This window comes from Scyliorhinus torazame, chromosome 1 (assembly GCF_047496885.1).
Source record: "Scyliorhinus torazame isolate Kashiwa2021f chromosome 1, sScyTor2.1, whole genome shotgun sequence".
In the NCBI taxonomy this organism is placed as follows: Eukaryota; Metazoa; Chordata; class Chondrichthyes; order Carcharhiniformes; family Scyliorhinidae; genus Scyliorhinus; species Scyliorhinus torazame.
Genome location: NC_092707.1, coordinates 107,099,912 through 107,116,263, shown reverse-complemented (window position 1 = coordinate 107,116,263; position 16,352 = coordinate 107,099,912). Strand labels below are relative to the sequence as shown.

The following is a 16,352-nucleotide window of genomic DNA, read 5'->3' as shown; positions in this document are numbered from 1 at the left end:
AGTGGGAGACACTGGCACTGTAGGAGTGGGAAACACTGGCACTGTGGGAGTGAAGTCGCTGGCACTGTGAGAGTGGGAGACACTGGCACTGTGGGAGTGGGAGACACTGGCACTGTGGGAGTGGAGTCGCTGGCACTGTGTGAGTAGGAAACACTGGCACTGTGAGAGTGGGATACACTGGCACTGTGGGAGTGGGAGACACTGGCACTGTGAGAGTGGGATACACTGGCACTGTGGGAGTGGAGTCGCTGGCACTGTGGGAGTGGGAGACACTGGCACTGTGGGAGTGGGAGACGCTGGCACTGTGGGAGTGGGAGACACTGGCACCGTGGGAATAGGAAACACTGGCACTGTGGGGGTGGGAGACACTGGCACTGTGGGAGTGGGAGACACTGGAACTCTGGGAGTGGGAGACACTGGCACTGTGGGAGTGGGAGATACTGGCACTGTGGGAGTGGAGTCGCTGGCACTGTGAGAGTGGTAGACGCTGGCACTGTGAGAGTGGGAGAAACTGGCAATGTGTGTGGGGGAGACGCTGGCACTGTGGGAGTGGGAGACACTGGCACTGTGAGAGTGGGAGACACTGGCACTATGGGAGTGGGAGACACTGTCACTGTGAGAGTGGGAGACACTGGCAATGTGTGTGAGGGAGACACTGGCACTGTCGACGTGGGAGACACTGGCACTATGGGAGTGGGAGACACTGGCACTGTGGAATGGGAGACACTGGCACTGTGGCAGTGGGAGACACTGGCACTGTGGGAGTGGGAGACACTGGCACTGTGGGAGTGGGAGACGCTGGCACTGTGGAATGGGAGACACTCGCACTGTGAGAGTGGGAGACACTGGCACTGTGGGAGTGGGAGGCACTGGCACTGTGGAATGGGAGACACTGGCACTGTGAGAGTGGGAGACACTGGCACTGTGGGAGTGGGAGGCACTGGCACTGTGGGAGTGGGAGATGCTGGTACTGTGGGAGTGGGAGACACTGGCACTGTGGGAGTGGGAGACGCTGGCACTGTGGAATGGGAGACACTGGCACTGTGAGAGTGGGAGACACTGGCAATGTGTGTGGGGGTGACACTGGCACTGTGGGAGTGGGAGACACTGGCACTGTGGGAGTGGGGCCACTGGCACTGTGGGAGTGGGAGACACTGGCACTGTGAGAGTGGGAGTCCCTGGCAATGTGTGTGGGGAGACACTGGCACTGTCGGCGTGGGAGACACTGGCACTGTGGGAGTGCGGCCACTGGCACTGTGGGAGTGGGAGACACTGGCACTGTGGGAGTGGGAGACACTGGCACTGTGGGAGTGGGAGACACTGGCACTGTGGCAGTGGGAAACACTGGCACTGTGGGAGTGGGAAACACTGGCACTGTGGGAGTGGGAGACACTGGCGCTGTGGGAATGGGAAACACTGGCACTGTGAGAGTGGGAAACACTGGCATTGTGGGAGTGGGAAACACTGGCACTGTGAGTGTGGGAGAAACTGGCGCTGTGAGAGTGGGATACACTGGCACTGTGAGAGTGGGAGACACTGGCACTGTGAGAGTGGGAGACACTGGCACTGTGGGAGTGGGAGATGCTGGCACTCTGGGAGTGGGAGACACTGGCACTGTGGGAGTGGGAGACACTGGCACTGTGGGAGTGGGAGACGCTGGCACTGTGAGAGTGGGAGGCGCGGCACTGTGAGAGTGGGAGACACTGGCACTGTGGGAATAGGAGACACTGGCACTGTGAGAATGGGAGAAGCTGGCACTGTGGGAGTGGGAAACACTGGCACTGTGGGAGTGGGAGTCTCTGGCAATGTGTGTGGGGGTGACACTGGCACTGTGAGAGTGGGAGACACTTGCACTGTGAGAGTGGGAGACGCTGGCACTGTGGGAGTGGGAGACGCTGGCACTGTGGGAGTGGGAGACACTGGCACTGTGAGAGTGGGAGACACTGGCAATGTGTGTGGGGGAGACACTGGCACTGTCGACGTGGGAGACACTGGCACTATGGGAGTGGGAGACACTGGCACTGTGGAATGGGAGACACTGGCACTGTGGCAGTGGGGGACACTGGCACTGTGGCAGTGGGGGACACTGCCACTGTGGGAGTGGGAGACACTGGCACTGTGGGACTGGGAGACGCTGGCACTGTGGGAATGGGAGACACTGGCACTATGAGAGTGGGAGACACTGGCACTGTGGGAGTGGGAGACACTGGCACTGTGGGAGTGGGAGACACTGGCACTGTGGGAATGGGAGACACTGGCGCTGCGAGAGTGGGAGACACTGGCACTGTGGGAGTGGGAGACACTGGCACTGTGGGAGTGGGAGACGCTGGCACTGTGGAATGGGAGACACTGGCACGGTGAGAGTGGGAGACACTGGCACTGTGGGAGTGGGAGGCACTGGCACTGTGGAATGGGAGACACTGGCACTGTGAGAGTGGGAGACACTGGCACTCTGGGAGTGGGAGACACTGGCACTGTGGGAGTGGGAGACGCTGGCACTGTGGAATGGGAGACACTGGCACTTTGAGAGTGGGAGACACTGGCAATGTGTGTGGGGGCGACACTGGCACTGTGGGAGTGGGGGACACTGGCACTGTGGGAGTGGGGCCACTTGCACTGTGGGAGTGGGAGACACTGGCACTGTGAGAGTGGGAGTTTCTGGCAATGTGTGTGGGGAGACACTGGCACTGTGGGAGTGGGGCCACTGGCACTGTGGGAGTGGGAGACACTGGCACTGTGGGAGTGGGAGACACTGGCACTGTGCGAGTGGGAGACACTGGCACTGTGGCAGTGGGAAACACTGGCACCGTGGGAGTGGGAAACACTGGCACTGTGGGAGTGGAGACACTGGCGCTGTGGGAATGGGAAACACTGGCACTGTGTGAGTGGGAGACACTGGCATTTTGGGAGTGGGAAATACTGGCACTGTGGGAGTGGGAGACACTGGCATTGTGGGAATGGGAAACACTGGCATTGTGGGAATGGGAAACACTGCCATTGTGGGATTGGGAGACACTGGCACTCTGGATGTGTGAGGCACTGGAACTGTGGGTGGGGGAGACACTGGCACTGTGGGAGTGGGAGACACTGGCACTCTGGATGTGGGGGACACTGGAACTGTGGGTGGGGGAGACACTGGCACTGTGGGAGTGGATGACCCAGTCACTGTGGGAGTGGGAGACACTGACATTGTGGGAGTCACTGGCACCGTGAGAGTGGGAGCTGCCGGCACTGTGGCCTGGTGACGCTGGCATTGTGGGTGTGGGGGATACTGGCACTGTGGGTGTGGGGGACAGTGGATTGGGGGAGTGGGAGACGCTGGCACTCTGAAGATCGAGGCATCATCACTTTAGGGAGCAAGGCACAGTGAGGAGTATGGCACTGGCACCTTGCCAACTCACAAAATTATCCCTTCTTTAGCACTACATTTGTGACTTTGAGGTTGGCACTCATTCCTCTTGCAGTTCCCAAGTCTCAGTATTCCTGATATAATGTGATTAACTCTTGTGGGTACTGTGACCACAGAGGAGTCCACACAAGAGGCGGAGAGAAACTGATCATTTATTGTACAAGTAACTATTTATACGTTGTACACAGGTTCCAGTCTCTGTTTAGCTCCTACTCAGGCCGAGCTTTTATACATAGTGCCTATTGCTCCGTTGATGGGGTACCTGCCCCTCAGCAGGGGAGCTTGTACTCCACAAGACTCACGGGGAGACTAATTGGTCCGACCCCGTAGGTCTCTTGCGGGTTATAACAGTGGGGCTACGGGATTACAGGGATAGGGCAGCGTAATACGCCTAGGCGGGGTGCTCTTTCAAAGGGTTGGTGAGAGCTTGATGGGCTGAATGTCCTCCTTCTGCACTGTATGGATTCCTTGGCCAGTTTCTCATGTTACATGTGCCTGTGCTGCTAGAGTTGGCTAGTGTTTGATCACAGTATTGCCCATTGAGAATTGAAGTGTGAATTTTACACAGGAGTCAATAATGTTATTGTTCAATGAAACATAGTCACGACAGATTTCACCCTTGCTTCCACCGTTCTAATACCCTTTGTGAAAACAACTGCCCCTTTCTATTCCTGATCCACATTCTAAATTTATCTGTCCTGGGATCTGCACCCTCCAACACAAGAAATTATTTAATTGCATCAATTTTATCAACTGCTGTTGGAATCTCACCACGTTAATCAGCTCATGTTAAAGAGGCATAGTTTCTCAGCTAAACAAATCCAACTTCCTCGAGCTTTTCCCGAAACTTCATTTCCTGAGATCGGATTATAGTCATCTCTTGGTTCTCGGGATAATAATATTCTGACTTTGTTTAAAAATCTACTTCCTGATTTGGTCTGGCTGAACAGTATGAGAAACACTTCCAGTTAGCCAGACAGGTGGAGGCCATTGTTTCTGAGGAGGACAGGGAACCAGAGCCAAATGTCTCCAACATGATGTCTTTCAGCGACCACTGATACTCACCAGGCCTGTGACTTCTGCCTGGGCATCGTCTGTCTGTGCCACTTGGAGTGTGGGGTCAGGTGATAGATGAGCTGACGGCAAAGCTTTTCGGAAGACTTCAAGGGCTCCAATTCCTAAAACAAGTGAACAGCAATTAAACATTGAGCCTAACCTGGTTCCATGTACAGTCCACTCCACTAATAAAACACACTCTGTCCCTTTTGATAATGATAAATACAAGAGGGAAGCCACTGAGCCCACACAATTCATCACAAATCATTAAAAGCTAATGGACATGGGGCAGCACGGTGGTACAGTGGTTAGCACTGGTGCCTCAAGGCGCCGAGGTCCCATGTTCGAATCCCGGCTCTGGGTCACTGTCCGTGTGGAGTTTGCACATTCTCCCCGTGTTTGCGTGGGTCTCACCCCCACAACCCAAAGATGTGCAGGGTAGGTGGATTGGCCACGCTAAATTGCCCTATAATTGGGAAAAAAGAATTGGGTACTCTAAATTTAAAAAAAAAGCTAATGGTCTGATACAAAGAGGAATTCAGAAATGAGAATGGAAAGTTGACCTTTTTTTTGAAGGGGCCAGAATATAAAGGATAGTCACAGTTATATAGAGCCTTAGTCAGATCCCATGTGGAGCAGTGCATTCTGTTGTGAGTGCTGGATTGGATGGATTGGATTGGATTTGTTTATTGTCACGTGTACCGAGGTACAGTGAAAAGTATTTTTTTGTGAGCAGCTCAACAGATCATGAAGTACATGAGAAGAAAAGGGAATAAAAGAAAATACATAATAGGGCAACACAACATACACAATGTAACTACATAAGCACTGGCATCGGATGAAGCATACAGGGTGTAGTGTTAATGAAATCAGTCCATAAGAGGGTCATTTAGGAGTCTGGTGACAGTGGAGAAGAAGCTGTTTTTGAGTCTGTTCGTGCGTGTTCTCAGACTTCTGTATCTCCTGCCCGATGGAAGAAGTTGGAAGAGTGAGTAAGCCGGGTGGGAGGGATCTTTGATTATACTGCCCGCTTTCCCCAGGCAACGGGAGGTGTAGATGGAGTCAATGGATGGGAGGCAGGTTCGTGTGATGGACTGGGCGGTGTTCACGACTCTCTGAAGTTTCTTACGGTCCTGGGCTGAGCAGTGGCCATACCAGGCTGTGATGCAGCCCGATAGGATGCTTTCTATGGTGCATCTGTAAAAGTTGGTAAGAGTCAATGTGGACATGCCGAATTTCCTTAGTTTCCTGAGGAAGTATAGGCGCTGTTGTGCGCTCTTGGTGGTAGCGTCGACGTGGGTGGACCAGGACAGATTTTTGGAGATGTGCACCCCTAGGAATTTGAAACTGCTAACCATCTCCACCTCGGCCCCGTTGATGCTGACAGGGGTGTGTACAGTACTTTGCTTCCTGAAGTCAATTACCAGCTCTTTAGTTTTGCTGGCATTGAGGGAGAGATTGTTGTCGCTACACCACTCCACTAGGTTCTCTATCTCCCTCCTGTATTCGGACTCATCGTTACTCGAGATCCGGCCCACTATGGTCGTATTGTCAGCAAACTTGTAGATGGAGTTGGAACCAAGTTTTGCCACGCAGTCGTGCGTGTACAGGGAATAGAGTAGGGGGCTAAGTACGCAGCCTTGCGGGGCGCCGGTGTTGAGGACTATTGTGGAGGAGGTGTTGTTGTTCATTCTTACTGATTGTGGTCTGTTGGTCAGAAAATCGAGGATCCAGTTGCAGAGTGGGGAGCCAAGTCCTAGGTTTTGGAGCTTTGATATGAGCTTGGCTGGGATTATGGTGTTGAAGGCGGAGTTGTAGTCAATAAATAGGAGTCTAATGTAGGAGTCCTTGTTTTCGAGATGCTCTAGGGATGATTGTAGGGCCAGGGAAATGGTGTCTGATGTGGACCGGTTGCAGCAGTATGCAAATTGCAGTGGATCAAGGCGTTCTGGGAGTATGGAGGTGATGCGCTTCATGACTGCATTTATTTCAATGCAAGGGGCCTGACGGGCAAAGCGGATGAACTCAGGGCATGGACGGGCACATGGGACTGGGATATTATAGCTATGACTGAAACATGGCTAAGGGAGGGGCAGGACTGGCAGCTCAATGTTCCGGGGTACAGATGCTATAGAAAGGATAGAACAGGAGGTAAGAGAGGAGGGGGAGTGGCGTTTTTGATTAGGGAGAACATCACGCCAGTACTTAGAGGGGATATATCCGAGGGTTCGCCCACTGAGTCTGTATGGGTGGAACTGAAAAATAAGAAGGGAGAGATCACCTTGGTAGGACTGTACTACAGGCCCCCAAATAGTCAGCGGGAAATTGAGGAGCAAATATGTAAGGAGATTACAGATAGCTGCAAGAATAATAGGGTAGTAATAGTAGGGGACTTTAACTTTCCCAACATTGACTGGGACAGCCATAGCGTTAGGGGCTTGGATGGAGGGAAATTTGTTGAGTGTATTCAGGAGGAATTTCTCATTCAGTATGTGGATGGACCGACTAGAGAGGGGGCAAAACTTGACCTCGTCTTGGGAAATAAGGAAGGGCAAGTGACAGAAGTGTTAGTGAGGGATCACTTTGGGACAAGTGACCATAACTCCATTAGTTTTAAGATAGCTATGGAGAATGATAGGTCTGGCCCAAGAGTTAAAATTCTTAATTGGGGCAAGGCAAATTTTGATGGTATCAGACAGGAACTTTCAGAGGTAGATTGGGGGAGACTGTTGGCAGGCAAAGGGACGGCTGGTAAATGGGAGGCTTTTAAAAATGTGTTAACCAGGGTGCAGGGTAAGCACATTCCCTTTAGAGTGAAGGGCAAGGCTGGTAGAAGTAGGGAACCCTGGGTGACTCGAGATATTGAGGCTCTGGTCAAAAAGAAGAAGGAGGCATATGACGTACATAAGCAACTGGGATCAAGTGGATCCCTTGACGAGTATAGAGATTGTCGAAATAGAGTTAAGAGGGAAATCAGGAGGGCAAAAAGGGGACATGAAATTGCTTTGGCAAATAATGCAAAGGAGAATCCAAAGAGATTCTACAGATACATAAAGGGGAAAAGAGTAACTAGGGACAGAGTAGGGCCTCTTAAGGATCAACAAGGACATCTATGTGCAGAGCCACAAGAGTTGGGTGAGATCCTGAATGAATATTTCTCATCGGTATTCACGGTGGAGAAAGGCATGGATTTTAGGAAACTAAGGGAAATAAATAGTGATGTCTTGAGAAGTGTGCATATTACAGAGGAGGAGGTGCTGGAAGTCTTAAAGCGCATCAAGGTAGATAAATCACCGGGACCTGATGAAATGTATCCCAGGATGTTGTGGGAGGCTAGGGAGGAAATTGCGGGTCCCCTAACAGAGATATTTTAATCATCGGCAGCCACAGGTGAGGTGCCTGAAGATTGGAGAGTGGCGAATGTTGTGCCCTTCTTTAAGAAGGGCAGCAGGGAAAAGCCTGGCAACTACAGACCGGTGAGCCTAACGTCTGTAGTAGGTAAGTTGCTAGAAGGTATTCTGAGAGACAGGATCTACAAGCATTTAGAGAGGCAAGGACTGATTCGGGGCAGTCAGCATGGCTTTGTGCGTGGAAAATCATGTCTCACAAATTTGATTGAGTTTTTTGAGGGGGTGACCAAGAAGGTAGATGAGGGCAGTGCAGTAGACATTGTCTACATGGACTTTAGCAAAGCCTTTGACAAGGTACCGCATGGTAGGTTGTTGCAGAAAGTTAAAGCTCACGGGACCCAGGGTGAGGTTGCCAATTGGATTCAAAATTGGCTGGACGACAGAAGACAGAGGGTGGTTGTAGAGGGTTGTTTTTCAAACTGGAGGCCTGTGACCAGTGGTGTGCCTCAGGGATCGGTGCTGGGTCCACTGTTATTTGTGATTTATATTAATGATTTGGATGAGAATTTAGGAGGCATGGTTAGTAAGTTTGCAGATGACACCAAGATTGGTGGCACAGTGGATAGTGAAGAAGGTTATCTAGGATTGCAACGGGATCTTGATCAATTAGGCCAGTGGGCCGACGAATGGCAGATGGAGTTTAATTTAGATAAATGTGAGGTGATGCATTTTGGCAGATCGAATCAGGCCAGGACCTACTCAGTTAATGGTATGGCGTTGGGGAGAGTTATAGAACAAAGAGATCTAGGAGTACAGGTTCATAGCTCCTTGAAGGTGGAGTCGCAGGTGGACAGGGTGGTGAAGAAGGCTTTCGGCATGCTTGGTTTCATTGGTCAGAACATTGAATACAGGAGTTGGGACGTCTTGTTGAAGTTGTACAAGACATTGGTACGGCCACACTTGGAATACTGTGTGCAGTTCTGGTCACCCTATTATAGAAAGGATATTATTAAACTAGAAAGAGTGCAGAAAAGATTTACTAGGATGTTGCCGGGACTTGATGGTTTGAGTTATAAGGAGAGGCTGGATAGACTGGGACTTTTTTCCCTGGAGCGTAGGAGGCTTAGGGGTGATCTTATAGAGGTCTATAAAATAATGAGGGGCATAGATAAGGTAGATAGTCAACATCTTTTCCCAAAGGTAGGGGAGTCTAAAACTAGAGGGCATAGGTTTAAGGTGAGAGGGGAGAGATTCAGAAGGGCCCAGAGGGGCAATTTCTTCACTCAGAGGGTAGTGAGTATCTGGAATGGGCTGCCAGAGGTAGTAGTAGAGGCGGGTACAATTGTGTCTTTTAAAAAGCATTTAGATAGTTACATGGGTAAGATGGGTATAGAGGGTTATGGGCCAAGTGCGGGCAACTGGGACTAGCTTAATGGTAAAAACTGGGCGGCATGGACTGGTTGGGCCGAAGGGCCTGTTTCCATGCTGTAAACTTCTATGATTCTATGATTCTATGATCAACCTCTCGAAGCACTTCATTACGACTGAAGTCAGGGCCACTGGCCGGTAGTCATTGAGGCACGTTGCCTGGTTCTTCTTTGGTACCGGTATGATGGTGGTCTTCTTGAAGCAGGTGGGGACCTCGGAGTGGAGTAGGGACAGGTTAAAGATGTCCGTGAATACCTCTGCCAGCTGGTCCGCGCAGGCTCTGAGTGCACGACCAGGGATCCCGTCTGGGCCTGTCGCCTTCCAAGGGTTCACTTTCAGGAAGGCCAATCTGACTTCGGAAGCTGTGATGGTGGGAATGGGTGAGTTATGGGCTGCTGGGGCACTCGCCAGCGGATTGTTGGTTACCTGCTCGAAACGAGCATAGAATGCATTGAGTTCATCGAGGAGGGGTGCGCTGCGGCCAGAGATTCTGTTCGGCTTCGCTTTGTAGCCCGTTATGTTGTTTAGTCCTTGCCACAACCGCCAAGAGTCTGTCTGTGACTCTAGCTTGGTTTGATATTCTCTCTTGGCATTCCGGATGGCTTTGCGGAGGTCGTACCTGGATTTCTTGTATAGGTCAGGGTCGTCTGCCTTGAACGCCTCAGATCTGTCCTTCAGTAGGGAGTCAATCTCGCGATTGAGCCATGGTTTCCGGTTGGGGAACGCACGTACTGCTTTCTTTGGCACGCAGTCGTCCACACATTTGCTGATGAAGTCTGTGACGGTGGTGGCATACTCATTTAAGTTGGTCGCTGAGTTCTTAAATATGGACCAGTCCACTGTCTCTAAGCAGTCACGTAAGAGCTCTTCTGTCTCCTCGGACCAGCACTGCACAACCTTCTTAGCTGGATTCTCCCGCTTGAGTTTCTGCTTGTATGCCGGGAGAAGGAGCACCATCTTATGGTCTGATTTCCCAAAGTGCGGTCGGGGGATGGAACGGTAGGCGCCCTTGATTTTTGAGTAGCAGTGGTCAAGAGTGTTGTCGCCCCTGGTGGGACCTGCTGAACCTTAGAAAGGATATATATTGGCCATAGAATCTCTACAGTGCAGAAGGAGGCCATTCAGCCTGTTGAGACTGCACCGACCCTCCGAAAGAGCACCCTTACCAAGGCCCACTCCCCCATCCTATCCCCGTAATCCCATGCATTGATTATGGCAAATCCACCTAACCTGTGGATAGTAAGCGGCCATTTAGCATGGCCGGCTTGGGTCACTGTCTGTGCGGAGTCTGCACGTTCTCCCCGTGTCTGCGTGGGTTTCCTCCGGGTGCTCCGGTTTCCTCCCACAGTCCAAAGACGTGCAGGTTAGGTGGGTGGCCATGCTAAATTGCCCTTAGTGTCCAAAAAGGTTAGGAGTGGTTATTGGGTTTCGAAGGTAGGGTGGAAGTGAGGGCTTAAGTGCAGTGTTTTTCAAACTTTTTTTCCGGGGAACCATTTTTACCAACTGGCCAACCTTTGGGACGCACGCCAGCCGACCTTTGGGACCCACATCGCCGACCTTCACGACACACGCCGGCCAACCTTCGCGACCCACCATTTTCTCTTACCTTGTTTGCTGCTGACAAAATGGAGGAATCGCAATTGCGCCCAAAGCACGTGATGGCGATGTTCAGGGGCCGTGACCTGCTCTCTGACTCCCTCAGGGAGGAAGATTACATAGAATTTTCTAAAAAATCTTCTGCGTCTCCGATTGCTCAAATTTGCATTCTTCAGCCGCAGCAGCCAGCTTTTATCTTCAATTTTTATTTATTTTTTTGTAAATTGTGACACTGTTGTTACACGGCACGTTTAATCAAAGAGACCAAAGCCCATGTCATCGTCAGACTCTTCAGATTCTTCCTGTTTCTTCTCTTCCTTTTTCTCTTCAGCAGCAACAGGGGCAGCGGTGGAAACAACTGCTGCAGCAGCTGGGGCACTGCTACCAGCACCAACGTTGCAGATCAGACTATTGACGTCAATATTAGCCAATGTCTTGGCAAACAGACTAGGCCAGAAAGGCTCAATGGTCACACCAACTGTTTTAATCAGGGCATTGAGTTTGTCTTCGGTGACAGTGACCTCGTCGCCGTGCAGGATGAGCGCGCTGTAGATACAGGCGAGTTCCAAGGTGAAATGAATGAAAATGAAATGAAATGAAATGAAAATGAAAATGAAAATCGCTTATTGTCACAAGTAGGCTTCAAATGAAGTTACTGTGAAAAGCCCCTAGTCGCCACATTCCGGCGCCTGTTCGGGGAGGCTGTTACGGGAATTGAACCGTGCTGCTGGCCTGCCTTGGTCTGCTTTCAAAGCCAGCGATTTAGCCCTGTGCTAAACAGCCCCAAAAGGTGGAGGCCATGGCGCTGCATCTCTGCGGGTGGGTCCGATGGCGCGACTCGCCGAGGGGAAACTCGTCCTTAGCTTCGTTCAGAAGAACCGAGCACTTCTGAACTGGGTAGAGCGTACAGCAGCCGGCTTTTAACTATGCCGGCTACGAGCGGCCATTTTACAATATAAAAAAATGCGTCCGCACTGCGTGTGCGCATCCGCTCATCGGTGCGCATGCACAAAATTCTGTGCATGCACACCGATGAGCGGGAACGCACGCACAGTGCAGCCGCCTTTTTTTATATTGTAAAATGGCCGCTCGTAGCCAGCATTGTTAAAAGCCGGCTGCTGCGGCTATTGCGCGCAAATTTGTGCAATCGGGAGCGCCGGGACGGACGGCTCCGCGACCCTCCCGACACACGCCCACGATCCACCCGCGGGTCACGCCCCGACTTTGAAGATCACTGCTTAAGTGGGTCGGTGCAGACTTGATGGGCTGCATGGCCTCCTTCTGCACTGTATGTTCTATGTTCTATGATGCAAAGTACTCATTTAGTACCTCGCCCATTTCCTCTGGCTCCATGCATAGACCCTCTCCCCATGCCCTCCTGACTCCTTACTTAAGTTCTTTCCTACTTTCCTTATATTCCTCACGGGCTTTGTCTGTTCGCAGCCTTCTAGCTCTTACAAGTGCTTCCTTTTTCTTTTGGACTAGGCTCACAATATCCCTCGTTATCTAAGGTTCCCAAAACTTGCCACACATATCCTTCTTCCTCATAGGAACATGCCGGTCCTGAATTCCTATCAAATGACATTTGAAAGCCTCCCACATGTCTTTTGTTGACCTACCCTCAAACATCTGCCCCCAATCTAGATTCTTCAGTTCCGGCCTAATATTGTTATAATTAGCCTTCACCTAAGGACTACTCTATCTTTATCCAACAGTACCTTAAAACTTACTGAATTATGATCACTGTTCCAGAAATTCTCCCCTACTGAAACTTCAACCACTTGGCTGGGCTCATTCCCCAATACCAGGTCCAGTACTGCCCCTTCCCTATTTGGACTATATTGTTTCAAGAAGCCCTCCTGGATTCTCCTTACAAACTCTGTCCCATCGAAGCCCCTAGCACTATGTGAGTCAACTCTAACGTAACCTGATGGATCCACATTATTTTGAAAGTTATGAATACTGAACTCATTGCCAGTGGACTCCTTCAGTCCGAGAGTTGTGGTTCAACTCAGAATGGTATTAAAGATTAATATGCTCCATTCCACTCAGTCAGGGTTATTATAGCTTTATTGTAAAATAGTTGATACTAAATTATCCACCTACCTGAAGTCAATGGAAGGGAAAATTAGGCAGGTGTTATCATGATGGCTACCCCCTATTTAGAATCATAGAATCCCTACAGTGCAGAAGGAGGCCATTTGGCCCATCGAGTCTGCACCAACCCTTTGAAAGAACACCCCACCCAAGTTCACTCCACCACCCGATCTCCAAAATCCCTTAACCTAACTTACACTTAGGAGCAATTTAGCATGGCCAATCCACCTAACCCGTGGGAGGAAATCGGAGCAACCCACGGAGACGCGGAGAGAATGTGCAAACTCCACAGACAGTGACCCAAGGATGGAATTGAACCCGGGTCACTGCTGTGAGGCAGCAGTGCTAACCGTTGTGCCACCGTGACGCCCCTCACATTATCTCACAGTGTTCTTGTTCATTACCCATTCAGGTTGAAGAAGGCAGGTTTTTGGAGCTTTCCCCTCATAACGCCAGCCCTCTGATGCCAGGGATCGGTCTCCTGGCATTACCCAGCACCATTTCTAGTGTGGGAATACTTCTCTGGGGCCTTGGTGATTAGACTGAAGACAATACTCCAAATGCAGCCAGATCACAACACCATACAGCCTCAATATGAGAGGCTCAGAGACATTCCATTGACAGCCCAATGTAGCTCAGCATGGTGTGATAGTTATTGGCTTTCCAAGAACAGGCTGTGGCTGGTGTTGTCAGCTCGGATCTCTTTATGCCTCTTCCCTGGACACTGTTCATTGCATTCTCCATATTTATTTCAATGTGTAAGGCCGTGAGTTGAATGTCATGTACCATAGTTTGGCCATCTTTTAAACATTGCAAGGGCCTTACTGTAAAAATTAGACTTGCCTCCACTGTTTAATATTACCTGTGAATTTTAACCAACCTGTTCTTGAGTTTCTGAATCTGGGTCATTTACCTACTTGTGTGAATCATGACGTGCAAAGTAAAGTCACCATCGTCCCAGATGACCATAGGCTGCTTTCCCCTTTGAGGGGGAAGAGCTGACTGGTGGTGATTTAACCTGCGGATCAGCACACCTCAGGCGAGGGGCCAGGTTGAGGTTTTCATGAATAACCTCAGCTGGTTTGGGAATTGAATCCGTGCTGTTTGCATCGCACCGCATCACAAACTAGCTGTGCAGCCAATTGAGCTAAACTGGCCCCCTTGTAGACATGCTCGGCTCGAGCACAGAGCCCTGGGCCTGCCTCTGCATGTCGCCCAACATAACTCTTCGATTGGATACTCACTGGATGCTCTCCCTCGTTACCAGGGTTCATCTCAGATACTCACTACCCAAACCTTTCAGGTAGACTATATGAAGTAGAGAAGGTTCCGGGTCAGTAGATGAAGGAGGGACGGATCCGGGTCAGTAGATGAAGGAGGGACGGATCCGGGTCAGTGGATGAAGGAGGGACGGTTCCGGGTCAGAGGATGAAGGAGGGATGGTTCCGGGTCAGAGGATGAAGGAGGGATGGTTCCGGGTCAGGGGATGAAAGAGGGATGGTTCCGGGTCAGCTAATGAAAGAGGGATGGTTCCGGGTCAGTGGATGAAAGAGGGATGGTTACAGGTCAGCGGATGAAAGAGGGAGGGTTCCAGGTCAGTGGATGAAGGAGGGACGGATCCGGGTCAGTGGATGAAGGAGGGAAGGTTCCGGGTCAGTGGATGAAGGAGGGACGGATCCGGGTCAGTGGATGAAGGAGGGACGGTTCCGAGTCAGTGGATGAAGGAGGGATGGTTCCGGGTCAGGGGATGAAAGAGGGATGGTTCCAGGTCAGCGGATGAAGGAGGGACGGTTCCAGGTCAGTGGATGAAGGAGGGACGGTTCCAGGTCAGTGGATGAAGGAGGGAAAGTTCCGGTCAGCGGATAAAGGGGGGAAAGTTCCGGTCAGTGGATGAAGGAGGGATGAATCTGGGTCAGTGGATGAAGGAGGGACGGCTCCGGGTCAGAGGATGAAGGAGGGACGGTTCTGGGTCAGTGGATGAAGGAGGGAAGGTTCTGGGTCAGTGGATGAAGGAGGGAAGGTTCTGGGTCAGTGGATGAAGGAGGGACGGTTCTGGGTCAGTGGATGAAGGAGGGAAGGTACCGGGTCAGTGGATGAAGGCGGGACGGTGGACGGTTCTGGGTCAGTGGATGAAGGAGGGACGGTTCCGGGTCAGTGGATGAAGGAGGGACGGTGGACGGTTCTGCGTCAGTGGATGAAGGAGGGAAGGTTCTGGGTCAGTGGATGAAGGAGGGACAGTTCTGGGTCAGTGGATGAAGGAGGGACGGTTCCGGGTCAGTGGATGAAGGAGGGACGGTTCCGGGTCAGTGGATGAAGGAGGGAAGGTTCTGGGTCAGTGGATGAAGGAGGGACAGTTCCGGGTCAGTGGATGAAGGAGGGACAGTCCCGGGTCAGTGGATGAAGGAGGGAAGGTTCTTGGTCAGTAGATGAAGGAGGGAAAGTTCTGGTCAGTGGATGAAGGAGGGACGGCACTGGGTCAGTGGATGAAGGAGGGAAGGTTCTGGGTCAGTGGATGAAGGAGAGAAGGTTCTGGCTGAGTGGATGAAGGAGCGAAGGTTCTGTGTCTGTGGATGAAGGAGGGAAAGTTCCGATCAGTAGATGAAGGAAGAACGGTTCTGGGTCAGTGGATGAAGGAGGGAAAGTTCTGGTCAGTAGAGGAAGCAGGGATGGTTCTGGGTCAGTGGATGAAGGAGAGAATGTTCTGGGTCATTGGATGAAGGAGGGACGGTTCTGGGTCAGTGCATGAAAGAGGGAATGTTCTGGGTCAGTGGATGAAGGAGGAAAAGTTCCGGGTCAGTGGATGAAGGAGGGAAAGTTCCGGTCAGTAGAGGAAGGAGGGACAGTTCCGGGTCAGTGGATGAAGGAGAGCAGGTTCTGGGTCAGTGGATGAAGGGGGGAAGGTTCTGGGTCAGTGGATGAAGGAGGGAAGGTTCTGGCTCAGTGGATAAAGGAGGGAAGGTTCTGTGTCAGTGGATGAAGGAGGGAAAGTTCCGGTCAGGAGATGAAGGAGGGAAGGTTCTTGGTCAGTAGATGAAGGAGTGATCGTTCCGGGTCAATGAATGAAGGAGGGGAGGTTCTGGGTCAGTGCATGAAGGAGGGAAGGTTCTGGGTCAATGGATGAAGGAGGGAAGGTTCTGGGTCAGTGGATGAAGGAGGGACGGTGCCGGGTCAGTGGATGAAGGAGGGATGGTTCTGGTCAGTCGATGAAGGAGGAACGGTTCTGGGTCAGTATATGAAGGAGGGAAGGTTCTGGGTCAGTGGATGAAGGAGGGAAAGTTCCGGGGCAGTGGATGAAGGGGGGATGGTTCTGGGTCAGTGGATGAAGGCGGGAAGGTTCTGGTCAGTGGATGAAGGAGGGAAAGTTCCGGGTCAGTGGATGAAGGGGGGATGGTTCTGGGTCAGTGGATGAAGGCGGG

The 16,352-nt window shown here is 51.4% G+C and overlaps 1 protein-coding gene across 1 annotated transcript in view; it reads right to left on the bottom strand.

The window, feature by feature from the left end:
* Positions 1-16,352, bottom strand: part of LOC140410780 (leucine-rich repeat-containing protein 75B-like) — a 394,334-nt gene that overhangs the window by 96,114 nt on the left and 281,868 nt on the right. The window contains exon 3 of the mRNA XM_072499399.1: positions 4,475-4,587. Coding sequence (XP_072355500.1) covers positions 4,475-4,587 — 113 coding nt within the window. The remainder of the gene's footprint in view (positions 1-4,474; positions 4,588-16,352) is intronic.